The sequence below is a fragment of the Bubalus bubalis genome, chromosome 14 (assembly GCF_019923935.1).
Source record: "Bubalus bubalis isolate 160015118507 breed Murrah chromosome 14, NDDB_SH_1, whole genome shotgun sequence".
Lineage (NCBI taxonomy): Eukaryota > Metazoa > Chordata > Mammalia > Artiodactyla > Bovidae > Bubalus > Bubalus bubalis.
In genome coordinates this window covers 45,009,956-45,032,074 of record NC_059170.1, presented here as the reverse complement: position 1 = coordinate 45,032,074, position 22,119 = coordinate 45,009,956, and the positions used below count along the sequence as shown (strand labels likewise).

The following is a 22,119-nucleotide window of genomic DNA, read 5'->3' as shown; positions in this document are numbered from 1 at the left end:
ATGGCAAATAGATGGGGAAACAGTGTCAGACTTTATTTTTTGGGGCTCCAAAATCACTGCAGATGGTGACTGCAGCCATGAAATTAAAAGACGCTTACTCCTTGGAAGGAAAGTTATGACCAACCTAGAGAGCATATTCAAAAGCAGAGACATTACTTTGCCAACATAGGTGCCTCTAGTCAAGGCTATGGTTTTTCCAGTGGTCATGTATGGATGTGAGAGTTGGACTGTGAAGAAAGCTGAGCGCCAAAGAATTGATGCTTTTGAACTGTGGTGTTGGAGAAGACTCTTGAAAGTCCCTTGGACTGCAAGGAGATCCAACCAGTCCATTCTAAAGGAGATCAGTCCTGGGTGTTCATTGGAAGGACTGATACTAAAGCTGAAACTCCAATACTTTGGCCACCTGATGCGAAGAGCTGACTCATTGGAAAAGACCCTGATGCTGGGAAAGATTGAGGGCAGGAGGAGAAGGGGACGACAGAGGATGAGATGGTTGGATGGCATCACTGACTCGATGGACGTTGAGTCTGAGTGAACTCTGGGAGTTGATGATGGACAGAGAGGCCTGGTGTGCTGCGGTTTATGGGGTCACAAAGAGTCAGACACGGCTGAGTGACTGAACTGAACAGGATAATAAAGACCGGGTGGCTTAAGCAATGGAAATTTATTTTTCTCAAGTTCTGGAGGCTGAAAGTCCAAGACCAAGGTGCCAGAAGGACTAACTCCAGCTCTCTTCCCTGCTTGTAGGTGGCCTCCTTCTCGCTGTGTCCTCATGTGGCCTTTCTGCTGTGAGTGGGCTCCTGGTTTCTCTTCCTTTTATAAGGATCCTATTGGATTAGGGCCCCACTCTTATGACCTCATTTAACCTCAGTTATTTATTCCTGCCTTCATGTACAACTATATTGGGGGTTAAAGCTTTAGCATGTGAATTTGGAGGGACCCAAGTCAGTCAATAATAATAATAATATAATGTAAGGGAAATAGTAATAATAAACTGTTGTACCAGCATCCATAGCATTAACTGAAATTAACATTATGAACTGGTTTTGAGATCACAGCAATGCTGGCTTTATGAAATGAGTTAGAAAGGCCTCTTTTTATATCTATTACCTTCTAGAAAGGATTGTAGAGAATTGGTATAAATTTTTCCTTACATGTTTCATAGAGTTCACCAGTGAATTGATACAGGTCTGGTACTCTCTGTTTTGGAAAGTTATTAATTATTGATTCAATTTCTTTTATATATGTATATAAAACCATACTATCTTTTCTACACATATTCAGATTAATATTCAAATTGTGTAAATTTTGGCACATTTCAAGGAATGCATCTATTTCATATAGGTTATCAAATTTGTGGGTATAGAGTTGTTTATAATATTCCTTTATTATCCCATTAATATCCTGGGATCAGCAGTGATGACCCCTCTTATATTTCCATATTAATCATTTTTCTGCTTCCTTTTTATTAATCAACCTGGCTAGATGCATATTGAGGTCATCAATCTTTTTGAAGTTTGATTTTGCTGATAATATCTATTGTTTTCATGCTTCCAATTTCATTGATTTCTGCCGACATTTTATTTCTTTCCTTCTACTTACTTTGGATTTAAATAAAATCCAAATCATTTTCTTTTTCTATTTTCCTAACATGTAAGGGTTTTAGATTGTTGATTTTAGATTTTTCTTATTTTTTTAATATAAGCATTCAGTGTTATAAATTTCCCTGTAAACACTGCTTTTATTATATCCCACCAATTTTAATAAGTTGCATTTTAATTTTCATTTACTGCAAAGCATTTTAATTTTTTTATTGAGAGTTCTTCTTGACTCGAGTATCATTTGCAAATGTATTGTTTAATCTCCAGATATTTGGGGGACTTTCCAGCTTTCTGTTATTGATTCCTAGTTTAATTCAGCTGTGGCCTGAGCACTTACTTTCTGTGATTTCTGTTCTTTTGAATTTGTTAAGGTGTTTTTTATGGCCCAGAATGTGATCTATCTTGGTGAATGTCCATGTGAGCTTTCAGAAGAATGTGTATTTTGCTCTTGCTGGATGAAGTAATCAATAGCTGTCAGTTGTACCCAGTTGATTGATGGTGCTGTTGAGCTCAACTATGTCCTTACTGATTTTCTGTCTGCTGAACCTGTCCATTTCTGAGAGAAGGGTGTGAAAGTCTCCATCTATAATAATGAATTCATCTCTTTCTCCTTACAACTCCATCAGTTTTTGACCCACATAGTCTGACACTCTGTTGTTAGACACAAATAAACTCATTAAGGCTTGTTATATATTCTTGGAGAACTGACCACTTCATCATTATGTAATATCCCTTTTTATCCCTGATAACTTTCCTTGCTCTGAAGTCTGACCTGTCTGAAATTAATACAGCTACTCCACTTTCTTCTTATTACTCCACTTTCTTATTAGTGTAACTATGGTAACATCTTTCTCCATCTCTTTATTGTTAATCGATGTGTAGCTTCATATTTTAAGTGTGTTTCTTAGAGACAACATGTAGTTGAGTCTTGCTTTTTGATCCACAATCTGCCTTTTATTTGCTATATTTTAAACCATTGGTGTTTAAAGTGGTTTTATTTCTTACACTTTTAACAATATAACATCTCCTATTCAGAATAAATACACACCCAATGAGAGCGGGATTCCGAGTAAATAGAGGCTTGGGGGTGCTTGTTAAAGTGGTTATTTTTTAAATATATACATTTTATTGAAGTATAGTTGACTTACAGTGCTTCAGATACACAACAAGGTGATTCAGTTATACATATACACACATGTATTTTTGAAATTATTTTCCATTATAGCTATTTAATGTAATTATTGATACAGTTGGATTTAGATCTACCATATTTGCTGTTTTCTATTCATTGCTCTGTTTTTTTGACCCTATTTTTGTTCTCCTCTCTGTTTCTGATATTTGTGGGGTTTAGTTAGCATTTTATACGATTCAATTCTTTTCCCTTTCTTGGCGTATCAGTTGTACTTCTTTTGGTGGCTGCTGTAGAGTCTGTAATATACATTTACAATGAAACCAAGTTCACTTTCAAATTATGCTACACTCCTTCACAGTTGGTGCGAATACCTTATAGTAACAAGTTCAGTAACAAGATAATCCTAATCTTCCCCTCCTGTCCTTTGTATCATTGCTGTCATTCAAAAATATGTATCTCACAGTCAAGTACATTGTTGCTATTTTTATTGTAACGAACTTCTGTATGCTAGCTCAATTAAGAATAAGAAAAACAAAAACTTTTATTTTACCTTCACTTATCCAACCAGTCCATTCTGAAGGAGATCAGCCCTGGGATTTCCTTGGAAGGAATGATGCTAAAGCTGAAACTCCAGTACTTTGGCCACCTCATGCGAAGAGTTGACTCATTGGAAAAGACTCTGATGCTGGGAGGGATTGGGGGCAGGAGGAGAAGGGGACGACAGAGGATGAGATGGCTGGATGGCATCACTGACTTGATGGACGTGAGTCTCAGTGAACTCCGGGAGTTGGTGATAGACAGGGAGGCCTGGCGTGCTGCGATTCATGGGGTCGCAAAGAGTCAGACACGACTGAGCAACTGATCTGATCTGATCTGATCTATCCCTTCTCTATGAGGCTTCCCAGATGGTGCTAGTGGTAAAGAACTAACCTGCCAGTGCAGGAGACATAAGAAATGATCCCTGGGTTGGGAAGATCCCCTGGAGAAGGAAATGGCAACCCACTCCAATATCCTTGCCTGGAAAATCCCATGGACAGAGGAGCCTGATGGGCTACAGTCCACGGGGTCGCAAAGAGTCAGACGCGACTGGGCACAAGTGTATCCCTTGTCTGCTGCTCCCCTGTCTTTATGTAAATCCAGGCTTCTGTCCTCTATCATTTTCCTTCTCCCTGAAAAACTTCTTTTAACATTTCTTTCAGGGCTTATCCACTGGGAACAAATTCCCTCACGTTTTATTTGTCTGACAGTCCTTCTCCTACACTGCTGAAGGATAATTCTGTAGTGTTCAAAATTCCAGCTTGGAGTACTTCTCTTTCAATACTTTAAATATATCACACCACTCTTGTGTTGCTTGCATGGTTTCTGAAGAGAAATTAAATGCAATTTTTATCCATGCTCTGCTATAGGTAAGGGTTTTTATTTTTTTAATCTGACTTCTTTCAAGCTTTTTCTTGATTTTTGATTTTCTAAGGTTTAAATATGATATGCCCTAGATTTTTTTTTTTTTGCACTTATCTTGTTTGGTGTTCTCTGAGTTTCCTGGATCTGTGACTTGATGTCCAATATTAATTTGGAGGAAGTTATCAATCATCATTGCTTCAAATATTTCTATTCCTTCCTTCTTTTCCTGGTATTCCTATTATATGGATGTTATATCTTTTTTTAGTAATCCCACAATTCTTGGATATTTGGTTCTGTGATTTTTTTCCATTTTTTTTTTTTCTCTCTGCTTTTTCATTTTGGAAGTTTCTACTGACATGTCAAATTCAGTCTCCTCAGCTGTATCCAGTGTACTAGTGAGCTCATCAAAAGCGTTTTTCACTTCCTTTATAATATTTTCAATCCTTTCCATTTCTTTTAGACACTTCCTTAGAATTTCCGTCTTTCTGCTCCATTGCCCATCTGTTCTTATGTGGTTTCTACTTTACACATTAGAACTTTACTGTATTAATCATGATTGTTTTCACTTCTTAGTCTGATAATTCCAACATCTTTTGTCATATCTCAGTTTGATTTTGATGCTTGCTCTGTCTCTTCAAACTGTGTTTCTTGCCTTTTAGTATGTCTTGTAATTTTTTCTTGATAGTCAGATGTGATACACTGAGTAAATGGAACTGCCATAAGGAGGCCTTTAGTAAAGTGATGGTGAGGTGTAGGGGGAGGGGAGTGTTCTACAGTCCTGTTGATGCAACTTCAGTCTTTCAGTGACCCTGTACCTCTGACCTGTGATGTTCCTAAGTGCTTTTTAGTCTCCCCTACCCGCTTAGGTGGGAGAGATGGCTAGAGTGGGCTGGAATTGCGTATTTCCTGGGTTGTTTAGGCTCTGATAAGTCTCCTAGAGTTTAGGGTCTGATAAGAGAGTTTCTCTTGAGGACAAGCCTGATGAAGAAGGACAGAATGCTCTGTCATATTTCAAAGGGTTCCTTTTCTCCTCTCCATGCTGGAAGCATGAGGGAATTTTCTTCAATATCATTGTAAAGATCTGATCAAGTCCCAGGAGGTAAAAATCACGAAAGTGTAAGATCCCTCTTATGACTGCTTCAGTCCCTGGAGTTTTACCTCCCAGACTTGCCCACCCTGAGCCTCCAGTAACTCATCAATTATAGTTTATATTTTTCTTACCTTGGCACTGAGTTCCTGGGAGGTTTGTGCCTAGGGTTTCTGTTCTGGTAATTTGTGATTTTCTGTATTAATATTTTCATGTCTGTCTCTTTAATTTTGAGGGCAACAGTTTGCCTGTGACCTCATTTCTCTCAATGGTTCTTAAAAGAGTTGCTGATTTTTCCAGCTTGTTCAGCTTTTTAATTACGTTAATAAACACAAGACAAATTGTTAAGGAAGAGCAACAACTTCCAATCTCCTTATATGTTGAACTGGAAACTGAAAGCCTGTATTCACGTAGATTTCAAAATCAACTTGTTAATTTCTGCAAAAGGGCAGCAGGAATTTTAAGAAGTATGACATTAAATCTGTAGATCAATTGAAAGAATACCGCCATCTAAACAATAGTAAGTATTCCAGTCCTTGAACACAAGTTGTCTTTCCATTTCGTTAGGTCTCTCGTTTCTTTCAATGATGTTTTGTAGGTTTCTAAGGACTTGTCTTGCCAAATTTATTCCGGGTGCTTCATTCTTTTTGAAACTATTGTAAATGGAGTTGTTTTAAAATTTTATTGTCAAAAATTTACTACTATGGTATGGAAGGAATTCAATTGATTTTTGCACGTTGATTTTGTATCTTGCATTTTTGCTAAAGGCATTTATTAGCTTTAATACCTTTTGTGCAGATTCCTGCAAATAGAAATAGGTTTATTTTGTCCTTTATCAGTATGGTGCCTTTTATTACTTTTTTCTTGCCTGATTGCCCTGGCTAGAATCTCTCATACCATATTGAATAGAAGTTTTGGGAGCAGATAACCTTTTAACGCTTCCAATCTTAGAGCAAAAGCTTCTGTATTTTGCTATTATGATGTTTCATCGGCTTCTTCACAGATGCCCTTTGACATTTTGAGGAACTTTTCTTTGTGTGGTCTGTTGAGTATTTTTTTTTTTTTTTAAATCACAAAGGGATGTTAAGTTTTGTCAAATTTTTTTTGGCATCAATAGAAATGATCATGTTGTTTTTGCCCTTTATTTTACTGAAATGCGGTATTATTTGTTGATTCTTATATACCAAACCAATCTTGCTTTCCTGGGTTAATTTATACTTGCGCATGGTGTATAATCCTTTGTGTATGTCACTGGATTCAGATTTTTAGTATTTTGTTGAGGATTTTGTCATCTATATTCATAAGTTTCTTTTTCCCACTGTGACGTCATTGATTGGTTTTGGTATCAGAAAAATACTGGCCTCATAGAATGAGTTGTAAAATGTTCCCTCTTCTATATTTGTAAGGGTTTGTAAAGCATTCATTTAAATTCTTCCTTAAACATTTGGTAAAACTCGTCTGTGAAGCCATCTGGTCCTGCATTTTGTGAGGTTTCTTGATTACTAATTTTATCTCTTGTTATAGGTCTATGCAGATATTTTATTTATTCTTGAGTCAGTTTGGGTAGTTTGAGACTTTCTAAGAATTTGTGTATTTCATCTAGGTTATCTGATTTCTTGGTATACAATTGTTCATCGTTCATAGTACTTCCTTCTAATTCATATTTCTGTGATGCTTATAGGCTCTTTTGTTCCTTATATTAGTAATTTGAATCCTCTCTTTTTGAGTATTCTGGTCACTTAAGCTAAAGTCCTGATTCCTTTTTTTTCAAGTCAGTTAAGCTAAAGTCCTAGTTCCTTCTTTTTTCCTGTTTCCTTATTTAAGGAAAACCTGAAAATACCTCCTGGTTCCTTCCAGCCCTGCTTTTGGCACAATATTCACTCACAGTTCTGGAACCAGAGATTGTTGCTTAGGAAGGAATAAAAGTGACTGGCATGCGGAGCCAGGAGCTCGTGTTGTAACTTCAGGGCCTCTGAAGTTTCTCTTAAAGAGAGAAGAATACACGTTTTAAGAACAAAACAAAACACCTTTGAATCATGACATTTTAAAATTTGGTAACCAAAAGCACAATACCCAGTAAGTCTAGCCAAAGACTTCTTTATGAAAACTATTTCAAGGAATCAAAGACAAAAATGGTGTCTATCAAAAGAATTTGTTAATACTAATGTAGTATGGATGACTTTAAAATAAAAAATGCCAACTATTTCACTGTAAATAATTATCTTGGCTTATTTATGCATTTTACTAACACTAGATATGGGATCATGGAGGTGGTTAGTTATTAGGTTTTCCCACTCTGAACAGCTTTCTTGTCCTTTAAAGGCATAATTCTAAGTCTTACAAGCCTTGATTCCTTGACTGGTAGATTCATATGTATGGAGAGGTCGTGAAATCTTATCTAGGAGGTCTTGAAATCAGGTGCTACAGTTACAGCTTCCTGGGATTTCAAGACATGCTAACAATATCACATTTAGAGGAGCCCTTCTGCTTTCCAGGGCTTCCCTGGTAGCTCCTGGGAGTTCGACTCCTAGGTCGGGAAGATCCCTTGGAGAAGGAAATGGCAACCCACTCCATTATTCTTGCCTGGAAAATTCCATGAACAGAGGAGCCTGCCAGGCTACAGTCCATGGAGTCATACATGACTGAGCGACTTCACTTTCTTTTCTTTCTGCTTTCCTGTCCCTACCCCTCGTTTATTATTTGAACATACCTCCTCTCCCTTCTCAAATTCCCAGCCTACTCACACACACTCAGTCTCCTCTAGTATTTATTAAATACCTCAGGGAAATGGTAAGTAACTTTTAATAAAATGGTTGAGTACCACAATAATCATTATTGGGGACAAGATCCATCGATGGATGCTAAAACTAATGGGTGAAATTTTGAAGGGAAACAAGTTGACCTGTTTCCAAGGTATCACCTCCCAAGATATTAACTCCAAGTGATCCAGGTTAACATCACCAGTAATAAGACACGGACATTACAAACCTCTTGATACAATGCAATGAGAACTCAGTGTCATTTCTTTGCCCAAAATGGATAACCTCATGCAAATCTTGAGAAGACATTAGAAAAGCCTAAATTGAGGGACATTCTACAAAATAAACCACCAATACTCCTCAAAAGTGTCAAGATCATGAAAGATAAGGAAAAAGAATTGTCAGAGATTAGTGGAAAAGAAAATAACTGAATGCAGTGTGGGAGACCAGAGAATTCTATCTTGAACAGAAAGGGGATATTAGCAGAAAAGGTGATGACATTTGAATACGGTCTGTATTTTGTTAGCAATAATATAACTGTGGTAATTTAATCTTTTTTAAGATTTTTTTTTGTGGTCCATTTTAAAAGTCTTTATTGAATTTGTTACAATATTGTTTCTGCTTTATGTTTTGGCTTTTTGGCTCTCAGGCATGTGGGATTTTAGCTCCTTGGCCAGGGATTGAAATCTGCATCCCCTGCATTAGAAGGCAAAGTCCTAACACAGGGAAGTCCCCGTGTTAATTTTATAGATTTGATTATTGTGCAGTAGATACCCAATGTGATAACCTTAGGGGAAGTTCATGAGAGGAACTATTTTTGCAACTTTCTGTAAGTTTAAAGTTAGTTCAAAATAAAAAGTTTAAAGGGCTTCCCAGGTGGTGCTAATGGTAAAGAACCCGCCTGCCAATAAAAGATTTGGGTTCGATCGCTGGATCGGGAAGATTCCCTGGAGGAGTGCATTGCAACCCACTCCAGTATTCTTGCCTGGAGAATTCCATGGACAGAGGAGCCTGGCGGGCTATGGTCCATAGGGTTGCAAACAGTTGGACATGACTGAAGCGACTTAGCATGCAAGCATGCAAAAATTTAAAAGAAATCATTACACTCTATTTTAACTTGTCAAAGGACTAGTTTTTTCATTCCTTTGATCATTTTTATCATCTGACTTGAAAACTTGGTATTTTTGGACATAATAGTTTAATGAGAATATGACTTATGCAGACTATGCAGAGAAGCACTGAAAGAAAAGAAAAAGTATTATATCAACATAAGGTTGTAGTCTCAAATTCTCACACTGCTTTTTCAAAGTTTAATTTAGACCATGTTTTGTGCCGTGTACACTGGTGGTGGTGTGAACAAAGTTTATGACCGGCCTGGGATTTAACTTAGAAATTCCTCTTCTGAATATTTTCCGGATTGGAGGGACTTGCTATTCACAGCTAAACGTTTAATGGTGTGTAGCTGGAATTCTTATACCTCAGGGACCTCAGAATCTATTGTTTGTAGACTGATTTGAATGCTTAAACCTTAGGAGTTTGGCTTTGTTGGTTTTCTATATTTAAGAAGTGTTTAAAAGCAAATGAGACACAGCAAGTTGAACAAAATGGTACATGTAATCTTGAGTGTTATAATTTGTTAGTTAGCCACAAATAGGGGAAGTTATGAAGTCCTAGTCATCTCATCTAAGAGGAAGTACCAACCGCATCCGTGTTTCTCTGTTTTTAACATACACAAAAATCTGTGGGTTTTATTAAAATGCGGATTCTTAGGCAGCCAGCCCGCGGGGTAGGGGGATGGGCCTCCAAGATTCTGCATCTCCCAGGGGATGCTCCTGGTCCATGATCAACATTGTAAGCGGCAAGGACCCTAAGTGACTGGAAAGGTCAAGCTACCTAGGAGGCCTGTTTTCCTCAGGTGTACATTTCCAAAGGGGATTTAATTTTAAACAAGTGAAATATTTAAGTACCTTCAGGCAGTTTACAACTGATAGTAAAAATGTAAGGAAACCTCGCTCATGAAACAAACTCTGGAGGATGGGAGTGCTGCCTGCGACGCCCCGGTCACGCCCAACGTCAGATTTGTCTGAGCAGAAACGTGGATCCAGTCCGAGATGAAGCTCAACCAGTTCATGACCTGGCTCATTATTAACACAATCCCGGGAGCATGTCTGCCTCTGCCACCAGGGGGCGCGGCGGCACAGTTTTTCCAGGCCAGCCGTGTGGACTGTCAGCCTCACCTTGGGTGGCAGGCAGATCAAAGGAGATAATGAAACCCATACAGCACCGTTGGGGAGGGGAGGGTGGGGAGTGGGAAATCCCCTTGTCTCAGACCCTGACCTTAGGTTTTTTCCCGTGACAGGGACTCGGGCATGGGCCATGTGTTAACAAATCTTGGGATGTTACCCTGGCAGTTGAGCTGGGCTCTAATGGAAGCGCATTCCAATCTGTGGTTAGATTCCAGGTGTGGGGGAGGCAGGGTTTGCTGTGAGGACCCTCATGTGGATAACACAGGTTGTTCAAGTGCAAGGAGCGACTGACTTGGGTCTCTTTTGAATGTTATGTATCCTCAGAAGGTCTCCCTGCGGCCAACATCCTTCGGAGGAAGGCTTGTCAATTGTCTTTCATATTGTCAGCGAGCAGAGAGATGGCTGGCTGGTGGATCTGCAGCCCAATTCGATGAACGATCTGCTTCCTACAGAACCCCCCACCCAACCTGCGACCTTGGGCATCAAGCAGTCAGCACAGGACTCACACAGCGGGCAAGGCCAGAATCAGGCCAAGTCAATTCCCTTAATTTAAGTCAACTTATCCTAACTACTTGGAGAAGGCAACGGCACCCCACTCCAGTACTCTTGCCTGGAAAATCCCATGGACGGAGAGCCTGGTAGGCTGCAGTCCATGGGGTCGCTAAGAGTCGGACATGACTGAGTGACTTCACTTTCACTTTTCACTTTCATGCATTGGAGAAGGAAATGGCAACCCACTCCAGTGTTCTTGCCTGGAGAATCCCAGGGATGGTGGAGCCTGATGGCTGCTGTCTATGGGGTCGCACAGAGTCGGACATGACTCAAGCGACTTAGCAGTAGCAGCAGCAGCATCCTAACTACTTACACGTGAGCAGATTCTTTTAGTTGTTCTTTATTTTTTTTATTAGAAAAATAGGGCAGGCTACTGCCAGAAAAACAATTGTAAAAATAAAACCCAATATAAAATAAAAAGTGAAAGTCTCTCCTTGGCCACTAACTTCCACCCCAAATCCAGAAATCCCACATTTAGAAGTAACCGTTGCTGACCATATGTATGTTTGTACATATAGGGCTTCCCAGGTGGCTCAGTGGTAGAGAGTTCACCTGCCAAAGTAGGAGACACAAGAAACATTGGTTCAATCCCTGGGTCAGGAAGATCCCCTGAAGGAAGAAATGGCAACCCATTCCAGTATCCTTGCCTGAAAAATCCCATGGACAGAGGAGTCTGACAGGCTATAGTCCATGGGGTTGCAAAGAGTAAGACACCACTGAGCGACTAAGCACATACATGTATATATATATTGCATATACATATATTTATATTAAAGTATATATAGGGAGACATGCAAGTGATTTTGCCTAATTTTGCAGCACTGAGAGTATACAGTTCATAATGCATCTTGCTTTTGCTGCTTAAGATGTATATCACAGTAGTTGATCAGGATGAGATTTTGAAACCAAAAATGACAAAACACTTTACACATCTGTCTTTGTCATTCAAAACAGGATTCCTAAACCTAACGTTTATATTTTTACAAAAACAGGCCCCCAGGTCCCTTCTTAGTGCCCCCTGCCACACTCAGCATGCTACCTGTCCTAAGTCTCAGTGCCAAAAGAAAACGAGTGGGTTTACATGTTTTCTTTCTGAACGATTCTCATAGAATGAGAAAATTGCTCAAACTGTAATTGCTTATTTTTTGTCTTCTGAGGATTTAAAATTGTAACCTCTTTATTATTTTCCCTGGATTATTTTTTATAGGATTTTTTTATTTGTGAAACAGGAGAGAGATTAATATACAGCCTTGGCTACAGGGTATGCTTGTGTTCCTCTCTCTTTTCTCTATTTCTTCCAAATATCAAAAACAAGTCAATTACAAATCTTGACAAAAAGGGACTGGGTAACATAGTTTCCCTTTTCAGATTTGTTTTCTCCTTTAGGATCCACCAAAAAGACACGCTACACTGTCCCTTCCTCTAGAACAGATCTCAAACTTTAACACAGATGGGTCCCTGGAAATGTCTGAATGATGTAGATTTCCAGGCCTCCTGAATCCTTTTCCTCAGGATGGGCTGGGAGTGAACATTTCCAACAAGATCCCTTGTACTGTTTATATCCACTAATGCTGGATTGAAAGGACCCTCCATGGCCCTGCCTCGGAGTTGGGGGGGCGTCTTTTCTGATGGCACCTTAATTCTACTTTCTTCTCATTTAGAAGAAAAAGGGGATGGAAAGAATGTACAAGAAATGGGTTGTGCTTTTTCCATGAAAAGCAGCCTCCAAATTTTATGCACATCATAGCAGTTCTTCTAGGTATGTCTTTAAAAGCCTGACCCCCAAGCTGGCCAGCTGATCTGCTGTCCTGCAATTACCCTTAGGTCATGTAACCGGTTTGAGAGGCAGCCCATGACTGTTTCAGTTTCAGCTGAAGTTCCTTCTAAAGCAAGCCAATCTGGGAGGTCACTTGTCTCAGATCCAGAGGCAGTGGTGTGGTTATTCTTGGCTTACACTAAACTTGGAAGGGAGCTGAAGCATCAGGTAAAAAACAACGTACACATACGCAGCACGAAAAGAAACCGTCACAGCCCTACACATCCACGTGGACAGATCCCATGGAAACAAGGCTGAGCAAAAGGAGCCTCTGTTCACCTGAAGTTCAAGGACAGGCACCAATAACCCAGGAGAGAGAGCAGGGAAGAGGGGTTACCTTCAGAGGGTTATTGTCCAAGGAGGGGTTGGCATGAGGGGGCCAGAGAATGCTCTACGTCCTGATCTGGAACTCAAGTAGGTTGTGCATGAATAGGTAAAGTCATTGAGCTAAATGCTAAAGCCGTGTGCATGTTACTATATGTACATAATCCTCAGTAAATTTAAAAAAAGATGATGGGCACCTATGATAATGACTCTGGTCCACAGGTAGGGGGAAAAAAAAACTACAGTCACATCCATGAAGTGAGTCAAAAGCACCCAACAAACACTGACCATTGGCCTGAAAAAGAGTACAAAAATGGGAAACAATTGTAAAATAACTGATTGCTGCACACCTGAAACTAACACAACATGGTAAATCAAGGATACTCCCATAAAAACTTTAAGAAAAGAAAAAATAAATAAAGAGAACAAGCAGCTTCTTTTAAGTTCATTTCTAACTGAATGCTTCAAGTCCTGTGAGCTCCAGATTGTGGACAGGGCCTTCCCACAGCCTCCTGACCTGCAGCGTGGACTCACACTTGTCCAGGAGTGATGATTCTGTGCTCTTTGAAGTGCCGACAGCCCAGTAAGCATTTAAAGGAAAAGGTTTACCACCCTTTTGATGAAGGCATTGGACAAGAACGAGGAGGGGATCAGCAGTCAGACCTTCCTCGGAGATGCTGGGTTTTGTTGGCCTCTGAGTGCCCGACGTGCAGGCGACATGTCTAGAGGTGAAGCGCAGCTGGTCCGTTCGGCCAGGGTCGAGGTTGACCAGACCTGTCCAGAGACCGGAGGCCTGGGAGTCTGTGTCCAGCCTGGTGTGAACAGGTGTCATGTCCAAGGGCGGGGGCCCAGGCTCCCCTATGCACAAGTCGCTCCCCTACTCCCCGCCATCCACCAGCACATGGCCTTAGAGTGTTGAAGGTGTTCTGTGAACGCCCAGTGTCTTCCCTCTCTTTGCTCAGGCCTCACTTCCCTGGGTAAGAGCCAGTCATGGCCAGAAGGCTGACTTGTCACCTCACCCAGCAAGTGGCTCCTCTGATTTTCTCCTCTCCTCTCCCACCCTCTTCCTCCCATCTCTCGCCGGTGGCTTGTCTGACAACTGGCACTGTCTGGTGTTATGGAGACACAACCCTGCTTTGTTGTGGAAACAGGTCTATCAGGTGTGGGCACTGTGGGCTAGAGAGTGCCTGGAGCCTGGGATCGAGGCCGGTGGACACAGAAGACCCTGGTGGCCCGGGCCTCGCTTCTGGGCTGATGTCTGTGCATGCGGTCCTTTGTGATCGAGGCAGATCTGTGAGAAAGATGAACCACTTCTGCGCCCTCATATCCTGCCCAAAGTCTTTGCGTGGAATGCTTTTTGGAGGTTAAAAAGAGGGCATGGACGGTGACACCAGCACCCAGCCCAGGCTGCCAGGCTGTGGAGGGGCCTCATACCCACGCCTGTCTTGCTCCTGGAAGGGTGCAGGCCCTGGCACATCTTGGGGTGATGCTTCTTTTTCCAAGCAAGCGAATTCTCAGACGACTGTATCAGGGCCTGGAATTTTCTCCCCGAGGCTCTTTGCACAAACTGTGAGATCAAATGCAAACAGATTAAGAAATAAAAGGCAAAAGCTGCCTTGGGATTGACGAGGATCCTGATGGTGAAAGATAAATAGCACATAAGTTAGCTCCGGCTCCTTCCAAAATCCAGTTTCTTGAGGGGAGCTTCCGAAGACTGGGAGAGGGCAGGTAGGACAAACACAGGTGGGAAGAGTCCACCGGGATCTGTCTCCTTTCTCCGGGGTTGGCAGAGGATGTGAGAACCTGCTCTCCCACCCCAACTCCCAGTCCCAAAGGGTGCCCGCTAGAGGGAGTGTAGGGGGCTTTCCTGACCCTAGAAGGAAACTTTCTTCCGGCTGAGGAGCCACCCCTGCTTGGGATGGGAGCCCTTGACGGCAGGTGCTGTCAGGCTAGGGACTGGAAGCACCCATCCTTCATTGGGTGGTGGGCTTCTCAGAGGTCTTTGTCTCTGCTATACCCACTTTGCTGTGAAATCTGTTGAAATGAAGATGAACTAAAAAAAAAATCACTTCAGCATGCCTAGGAAGGATTCTCCATCTCTGTCTCCCTCCCCCCTCTTTCCCCACCTGGCTTCCGCTCTTTCATTCCCTGCACCTGCCCAAGGGCACTTCCAGGGCATTGCCAACTCCTGGTTCCTCCCCTCTGCCCTCCTGCTCTCTTCCTGACACCTCTCCCACCCCCATATTACACAATTCCTTGTGCCTGTGGCTCATTCCCTAACCCAATTAGTTCCAGATTCCCTCTCTCACTTTTATTTTTCCTATTTACATGAGAAAAAGCGAGTGTCTTTCCTGGTTAGTTGAATAAGGGACAGCTTTCTGAGCTCCTAAACTTTCTTCTGAATGTTGATCAAGGTGATGAGACTGGAGTGCCTCCCCTTCCCCAGGGACTTCCAGGGTTTAAATCCTCGTACCAGGGTTGGTACCTGGTAACCAACAGGAGCAGAAGGGTCAACAAGGGCAGGGTAGGGGAGGTGCTTCTGGGGAGACGCCAGCCTGAGAAAGGACTAAAGGAATGATACGCCCAGGAAGCAAGAGCTCTCAGGCATGCTGGGTGAGATGATCTCTCTGTGGTGAGGAAGCCACCTAGGAAGGTCTGTTTTGTCCTTGGCCATGACGTGCTGTTCCCCGATGCTGAGGCGGGGTCATCCGGGGAGCTTGGGCTAGGAGGTCACCCATAGGTGGGGTCACCCTTGGTCTCTGTGGATCCTCCCAGACCTAGGAGTGAGAAACCCATACAGAGGTCTCTCCTTCCTTCTCACCTCCATAGATGTTTGCAGCTGGATTCCCTGAAATGACCGGACTCTGTGGAGACAGTCACCTAGACCAACACCTGGGTTCTAGTGATCATTTTTTTAACAAACCCTTTTGTTTTCCCTTGTGGCTCAGGTGGTAAAGAATCCGTTTGCAATGCGGGAGACCTGGGCTCAATCCCTGGGTTGGGAAGATCCCCTGGAGAAGGGAAAGGCTACCCACTTCAGTATACTGGCCAGGAGAATTCCAGGGACTGCATTGTCCATGGAGTCGCAGACTCCGACACGACTGAGCGACTTTCATTTCACTTCACTTCTGTTTTCAACCCCACCATAGAGGCATCTCCTTCTGGGGCTAGATCCGCCATCCTAGCCTCAGCCCAAGGGAGGCACCGGGCACTGGGGAAGCTGGAAACCCCAGGAGGGAGGGTGGGTGTACCTGAGACCACCAGGTGTTCTCTCTAAAGGACATCTTCTGCAACGCTGCAGGTGAGGGCTGGAGCACAAGTGGAGGCTGGGGAGTGCGAGGATTAGGGCTCTGACCGCAGGACTGGGGGCAGCCTGACTGCTCTCGGCGACAGGAAGGTCAGGAGCCTCGTCCCGGGGTTGGCCGGGGGGCCCTCGCGCCGCCCTGACCCTCTTCCCTCGGCCACAGCCTGGAGGCTTGGTACAGGACTATCCCGAGTGAAGTGTGAGCCCGGGCCAGAGGGGGGAGCCAGGACACCCCCAGCGAACCAAAGAGCCTCGGGGAGTCCTGTTTCAGGTCGGAGCCGGGCGCGCACGGGGATCCCCACAAGGGGGCGGAGGGAAACCCAGGAGGCCCGCGGGAGGAAGCGAGCCCGGCGGCCCGGCGCGCGCAGCCAAGCGCACTTGCGGCGCCTCTCTCCCGGCACAGGGCGGGGAGGGGGCGGGAGAGACCCTCTGCTCCTCAAAAAGTTTCGGGAGAACCCTTTTCCCCCCGGAGATCAGCTTTTCGGCGGCGCGTGTGTCCCGAGAGGGGGCCCTCCCGCGCCGGCACGAGCGCAGGATCGCGCGCGGGGCTCCCTCCCCGGCTCAGTCTCCTCCCCACGCGCCCCCTCTCCGCCGGGCTGGCCAGCGCCGCCGCGTCCCCGCCGCTGCCCCCAGCCCGCGCCCGCGCCCGAGCCGCCGCGCCGCCGCCGGCTGCCGCCTCCCGCCTCGCCCCGAGCTCCCGGCGCGCTCTGCCCGGCCCCGGCCCCGGCTCGGCCCCGGCCCCGCGCGCGGACCATGGAGTAGGCGGACGGCCCCGCGACGCGCTCCCGCCGCCGGCGAGGCCGGAGCAGCCCCGGGTGGCCTCGCCCGCCGGCCGAGTTGGCCCGCGGCGGGCCCTCCTCCCGCCGGTCCTCCCCGCTCCTCCTCCTCGGCCGCCGCCGCCCCCGCCTCCCGGCCGCCCCCGCCGCCCCCGCCGCGCCGCCGCCCGAGGCCGAGCGCGGACGCCGAGCGTGGGAGCCATGGCGCGCGAGGAGGACGGGGACCCCGAGCGCCCGGAGGCGGCGGCGCGGGCCGGCGGCGGCGACGACGACGACGACGACGACGACGAGGAGGAGGAGGGACTGAGCGACGACGAGGACCGAGATCGGGAGAACCGCGGCGGCCGCCAGGAGGAAGGAGAGGCGGCGGCGGCGGCCGCCGGGCGGGAGCGCAGCGAGGACGCGCCGCCGCCGCGCGCGGAGCTGCCTCCCGCCACCAGCCGCGCTGCGGCCGCCCGTGATCGGAGCGGCCGCCGCCCGCCGGGGACCCCGCCGGGGCCGCTGCCCTGCCGCGCGGAGAGGATGCCGTCGCCCGACCTGGAGGAGCGTGAGCGCCGCCGGAGCTGCCGGAGGGACCTTCTTCTGAGCCAGGTCTGCTTCCTGGCCCTGGTGGCGCTGCTGCTCTGGTCGCTGTCGAGCATGCGGGACCACGACGGTGAGTGCTTGCCGCTCGCCCCGAGTGGGCGCTGCGGCTCTGGCGGCGGCGCAGGGCGTCCAGGCCTGGGGACGCCCCCTGCCCCGGGCGGAGGGGCCCGGGAGGCGAGGACCGTGCGCGCGGGCGCGGGGCGCGGGTAGGACCGTGGCTGGCACGCTGGGCGCCTGGCTGCCCTAGGAACCGTCACCTGTGCCTCCCGGCTCTGCCCCGCTTCCTGCCACGAGCTGGAGGGACTGAGGGAGGCAGCAGTGGGGCCTCTTCCCCTAAACAGGTCCCCCGTGGGCAGTAATGAAGTTGTCCTGGTGAGCTTCGGCCCCTGCGCGCGTGACCACCTGTGTAACTCCTTGGCCTGTGGAGGGAGGGCAGGGAGAGGGCTGGTTGACCCGTGGACACAGTTAGTGCTCCGAACAGAACAGGCGGGATGGACTGCCTGTTTCTTCGGAAGCTCCATCCCCCTCTTTCTAGAACAGGTGCCCTGGAACTAATGATAGGAAAAAAGTGCTGCCCCCCCCCCCCCCCCCCCCCCGCTCCGCCCGCCCCGGCTAGATTTGTGACTGGTTCTCCTCCACTGGCCCCTCGCTGGGAACACGGATCCCTTTTGCAGACTTGCAACGCGTGATGAAGCCGTTAGACGGGACCGCGGATGGTCTGTACCTTACTTTCAGGGTGCCCCGCGGTGCGCCCTCCCGGCACACAACTTCTGTCTTATTTTTGCCCTCGGCCTTTCTTGAGCTGAAATAAACCTGCTGAAGAATTGTGCTCAGCACAGTTGTTCACGGGGAAGAGTTTGGACCCTGGGTGTGCAGCTGTCAGAGAAACGGAGTAAAGGCTTGGAAGAATAGCTCTTGTAAAGCGGTTTTCTATCCCGGCTCCTCCAGTGGCACGCTTGGTGGGAAAACAGATACGGAAATGCTCGGGAGGGAAAACAGTGACAGATGCATGCTTTGATGTTAAGATCCACGGAGCTCCAATACAAGGGGTTATGAAGTGCAGAAAGAAGGCATTTGGATAGTGATGCTCAAATATACTTAAGGGTACAATCAGTTAAAAAAGGGACCTTCCCCAATTGATTGTGCTCCTGACTGGTGGGGAAAGTGGATGGTGGGTCTTGGTTCAGGTCTTGGCAGACTTCAGCATATATGGTAATGGGAGAGAGCCCGTCCAGGTCCTCAGTGGAGCCCTCGAGACTCCTGGTTCTCTGCATTTCTCCAGGATCCTAGACTGTCTGGCCATGGGGACTGACATCGGAAAGTGGACGGTGCCCAATAAGGGAGGCTGGACTCTCCAAGGGCAGAGTCTGACCTGCCAGAAGCAGTTCCTGGCCTTGTCTCAGGAAGAGGGTTTTCATTAACTCCCTTTTCATCATCGCAGCTTTGACAAGTGTAAAGCCAGTCCATACTATGGAAAGGGCTGTTTCAAGTCAGTTACACACCCGCCATCTTCCTACAGGTCAGGGCTCTCAGGCCATAGACTTCCTACCACTTTCCAGGCTACAAAAGACATTTTTTTCTCAGTGGAGAATGTGACCCAGATGGTTAAGTCCAGCAGTGGCAGGGAGCTTCCTGGGCCCGGGGAAGGCTGGGATGTTCGGAGGAAGCGGGTGTCAGACACTCTGCAGACTTGAAGCTAGGTGACTAGATGTCATTTGAGGATGGACAGAAGTGTCCCTGCTAGGGACTCAGATTTGGGTCCAGTGTACAGCCATATCCTCCATCCTTCCCCTATTAGTCTCTCTCCTTCTGCCTTTTCACCTCCTCTACACCCCCTCCCATAAATGTGGGGCTTGAGAAGACCCCTACCCCAGCAACTTAAGATAACAGTGACATGTCAATGGGAGGGGAGCGTGTACCATTGAGCCCCCTGGATGGCATGCAAGTTGTAATTCTGTCTCAAATCACCTTTTCGTCCACTAGATATTGATAATTTCATTACCTGATGCACAGCAAGATTGCTCAAGGCCCAGGTTTTTTGAAATAATTTTTAAGATACTAATTAACATGTGTGAACCTGCAAGTGATTATTTTGCTTAAGGGATTGCCATTCAGCATACCTAACCATCTGAATAGTGACTTTTACTAACTTAGGAGCTCCTCTGCTTGAGAGTCCTTTCAGTATGAATAAAAAGTTTGGAATGTAGTCTTGTTTTGAAGACACTCTGACTTGGAGAGGCCAAGCGATTCACTTACAGTCACACAGCAGTTGAGGAACAGTGGAAGAGATGAACCTGAGGTGACCTGGCTCTTTGATCCCATCTCTGTCCCCCGGCATTTGTGCCACTCTCTGGGGCAGCTTGTAATATTTATATAACCACATGGGGAGTGGTACCTTCATAATGATCAAAGGTGATGCTTCTATTTATTCACCTTGAAAACCATGCAGTGATTAAGTGTAACTTCTCAGAAGCCTGTTTTCTAACACATGTTGATTTTTCTTTTTTTTCCAATAAAAAGGACAGTTCTTTTACCAAACCAAAATTGAGGTGAGCGGCAGGTGTATTATATAAATAACGTTTCTGATGTATGGAATCGGAGATCCCTTTTAGGAACCCCTAACGAAACTCAGTATAGATTCTCTCCTCAGATGGGACAGGAGCATTGTTAGGCTTAAGTCAGGAAGAATTAACACTGGAATAAAGGGAAATGTTAATTCTCACAACAACAAAAGCAGTAATAATGCTAACTGGAATTTGGCACATTCTCGCGTGCCAGGCCCCGGGCCGAGTACCCTTTCTATGTGTTGCTGCATTCAAGTTGAGCACACTCTTTGCAGATGCTTGAGCCTCCAGTGCAGAAGGAAAGCCCAAGGTGCCCTATTTACTTGTTGCTGATGAAGATCTCATTTTGATGTTTTTACAGCCAATTTGCTAAGGCGGATTTTCTTTTTCTTTCTATTTTTTTTTTTTTTTCAGTCTGAATGGATTACTTTGTATGTTTTGAGGGATTTAAAAGTGTTTAATTTTTATTTGGAGTCAGGAACCTGGTCCTCATTTTCCAAAAGTGGTGTGGACAAAGTCCAGAGGTCCTTTGGAGGGAGTGGTTGAAGACATCCTCTCTCTTGAGATTCGTAGGGTGGTGAATGGTGATTAAGGAAAATTATACATACGTGTAAACTTGGAGCTACTCTTTGGCTTGGTTACTGTTGCCGCATAAGATATCACTCCAAAATAGTTGTGTGAAACGACTCCTTTATGTTCTTACTCGAGGATTCTTTGTGGCAGTGACTTAGGGAGGGCCTGGAGGGGAGGGCTGGCCTCTGCTTGGCTATGTCGGGGTCTCAGGTGGAGACATTCAAGGACCGGGTGACCTGACAGCTGGGCCTAAGTCATCTGGAAGCAGCATCACTCCCATGTGTGGTGTTGATGCCAGCTGTTGGCTGGGCCCTCAGCTGGGCTGTCACCCAGGATATCTACATGTGGCCTCTCCACGTGCCTTTGTCTGAGCTTCCCCAGAACATGGCAGGTGGGCTCCAGGACAACAAGGTGGATGTGCCTGGCCTTTTTATGTCAGCCTCAGGTGTCGTGTGTACCACTGCCACTGTTTTCTGTTGATCAGGGAAGTGACAGATGTCAACCCGCAGTCACAGAGGGGGGACATAGATGCAACCACTTACTCAACGGAGGAGTGTCAGGACATATAGAAAGGTGGGCATGTGTGATGGAAGGTGCTGTTGTGGTTGTCTTTGGAAAAAAACAGGATCCAAAGGGATGATGACTTAGGAGTGATTGTATATATTTCCCAAGATGGTAAAGGCAGATAATATATACATGTGTACATGTACACACATGCATACATACATGTGTGTATATATGTGTGTGATTATGTATATATGTGTAGTGTGGTACATGTGTGTGCAGTGTATATGTATATGTGTGTATGTGTCTGTGTATATGTATTTGTGTGTTTATGTACGTGCATGAGTATGTATATGTGTGTGTATGTTTATATGAGTATGTGTGTATGTATTTATGTGTGTGTGCATGCATGCTAATTTGTTTTAGTTGTGTCTGACTCTGCAACCTTATGGACTATAGCCCACCAGGCTCCTCTGTCCATGGGATTCTCCAGGCAAGAATACTGGAGTGGGTTGCCATGCCTTCCTCCAGGGAATCTTCCCAACCCAGTGATCAAACCCACGTCTCTATGTCTCCTGTATCGGCAGGTGGGTTCTTTACCACTAGCACCACCTGGGAATCCCATGTATATGTGTGTATATGTACGGATAGGTGTGCACGTCTGTGTGTACGTGCATGTGTATATGTATAAATGTGTATATATGGTGTATGCATATATGCACAAGTATGTATATATGTGTCTATATGTTGTATGTGTATGCATATGTGTATGGATGTATATATGTGTGCATATGTGTGTGTGTATCTGTATGAGTGTGTTTACAATTTCTTTTGATAGATCACCCAATCATGGTAACACCGCTGCTCGTCTTCCTGGTTGGGGGTCCAGAGATGG

At 45.6% G+C, this 22,119-nt stretch overlaps 1 protein-coding gene and 1 long non-coding RNA gene across 3 annotated transcripts in view; one reads left to right on the top strand and one right to left on the bottom strand.

The window, feature by feature from the left end:
* Positions 1 to 11,511: 11,511 nt before the first annotated feature.
* LOC112578809 lies at positions 11,512 to 17,658 on the bottom strand. Of its 2 annotated transcripts, none has more exons than XR_003103186.2 (2): positions 17,536 to 17,658; positions 11,512 to 14,485 (listed from the first exon to the last, which is right to left on the bottom strand). It is a non-coding gene; the product is annotated as an uncharacterized LOC112578809 (long non-coding RNA). The 2 variants fall into 2 exon arrangements; XR_006544575.1 differs by lacking the exon at positions 17,536 to 17,658 and adding an exon at positions 16,170 to 16,865.
* Positions 17,160 to 22,119, top strand: part of SLC24A3 (solute carrier family 24 member 3) — a 430,346-nt gene continuing 425,386 nt past the window's right edge. The window contains exon 1 of the mRNA XM_006077251.4: positions 17,160 to 17,653. Within this exon, the coding sequence (XP_006077313.2) occupies positions 17,200 to 17,653 (454 nt within the window). The 5' untranslated portion in view covers positions 17,160 to 17,199. The remainder of the gene's footprint in view (positions 17,654 to 22,119) is intronic.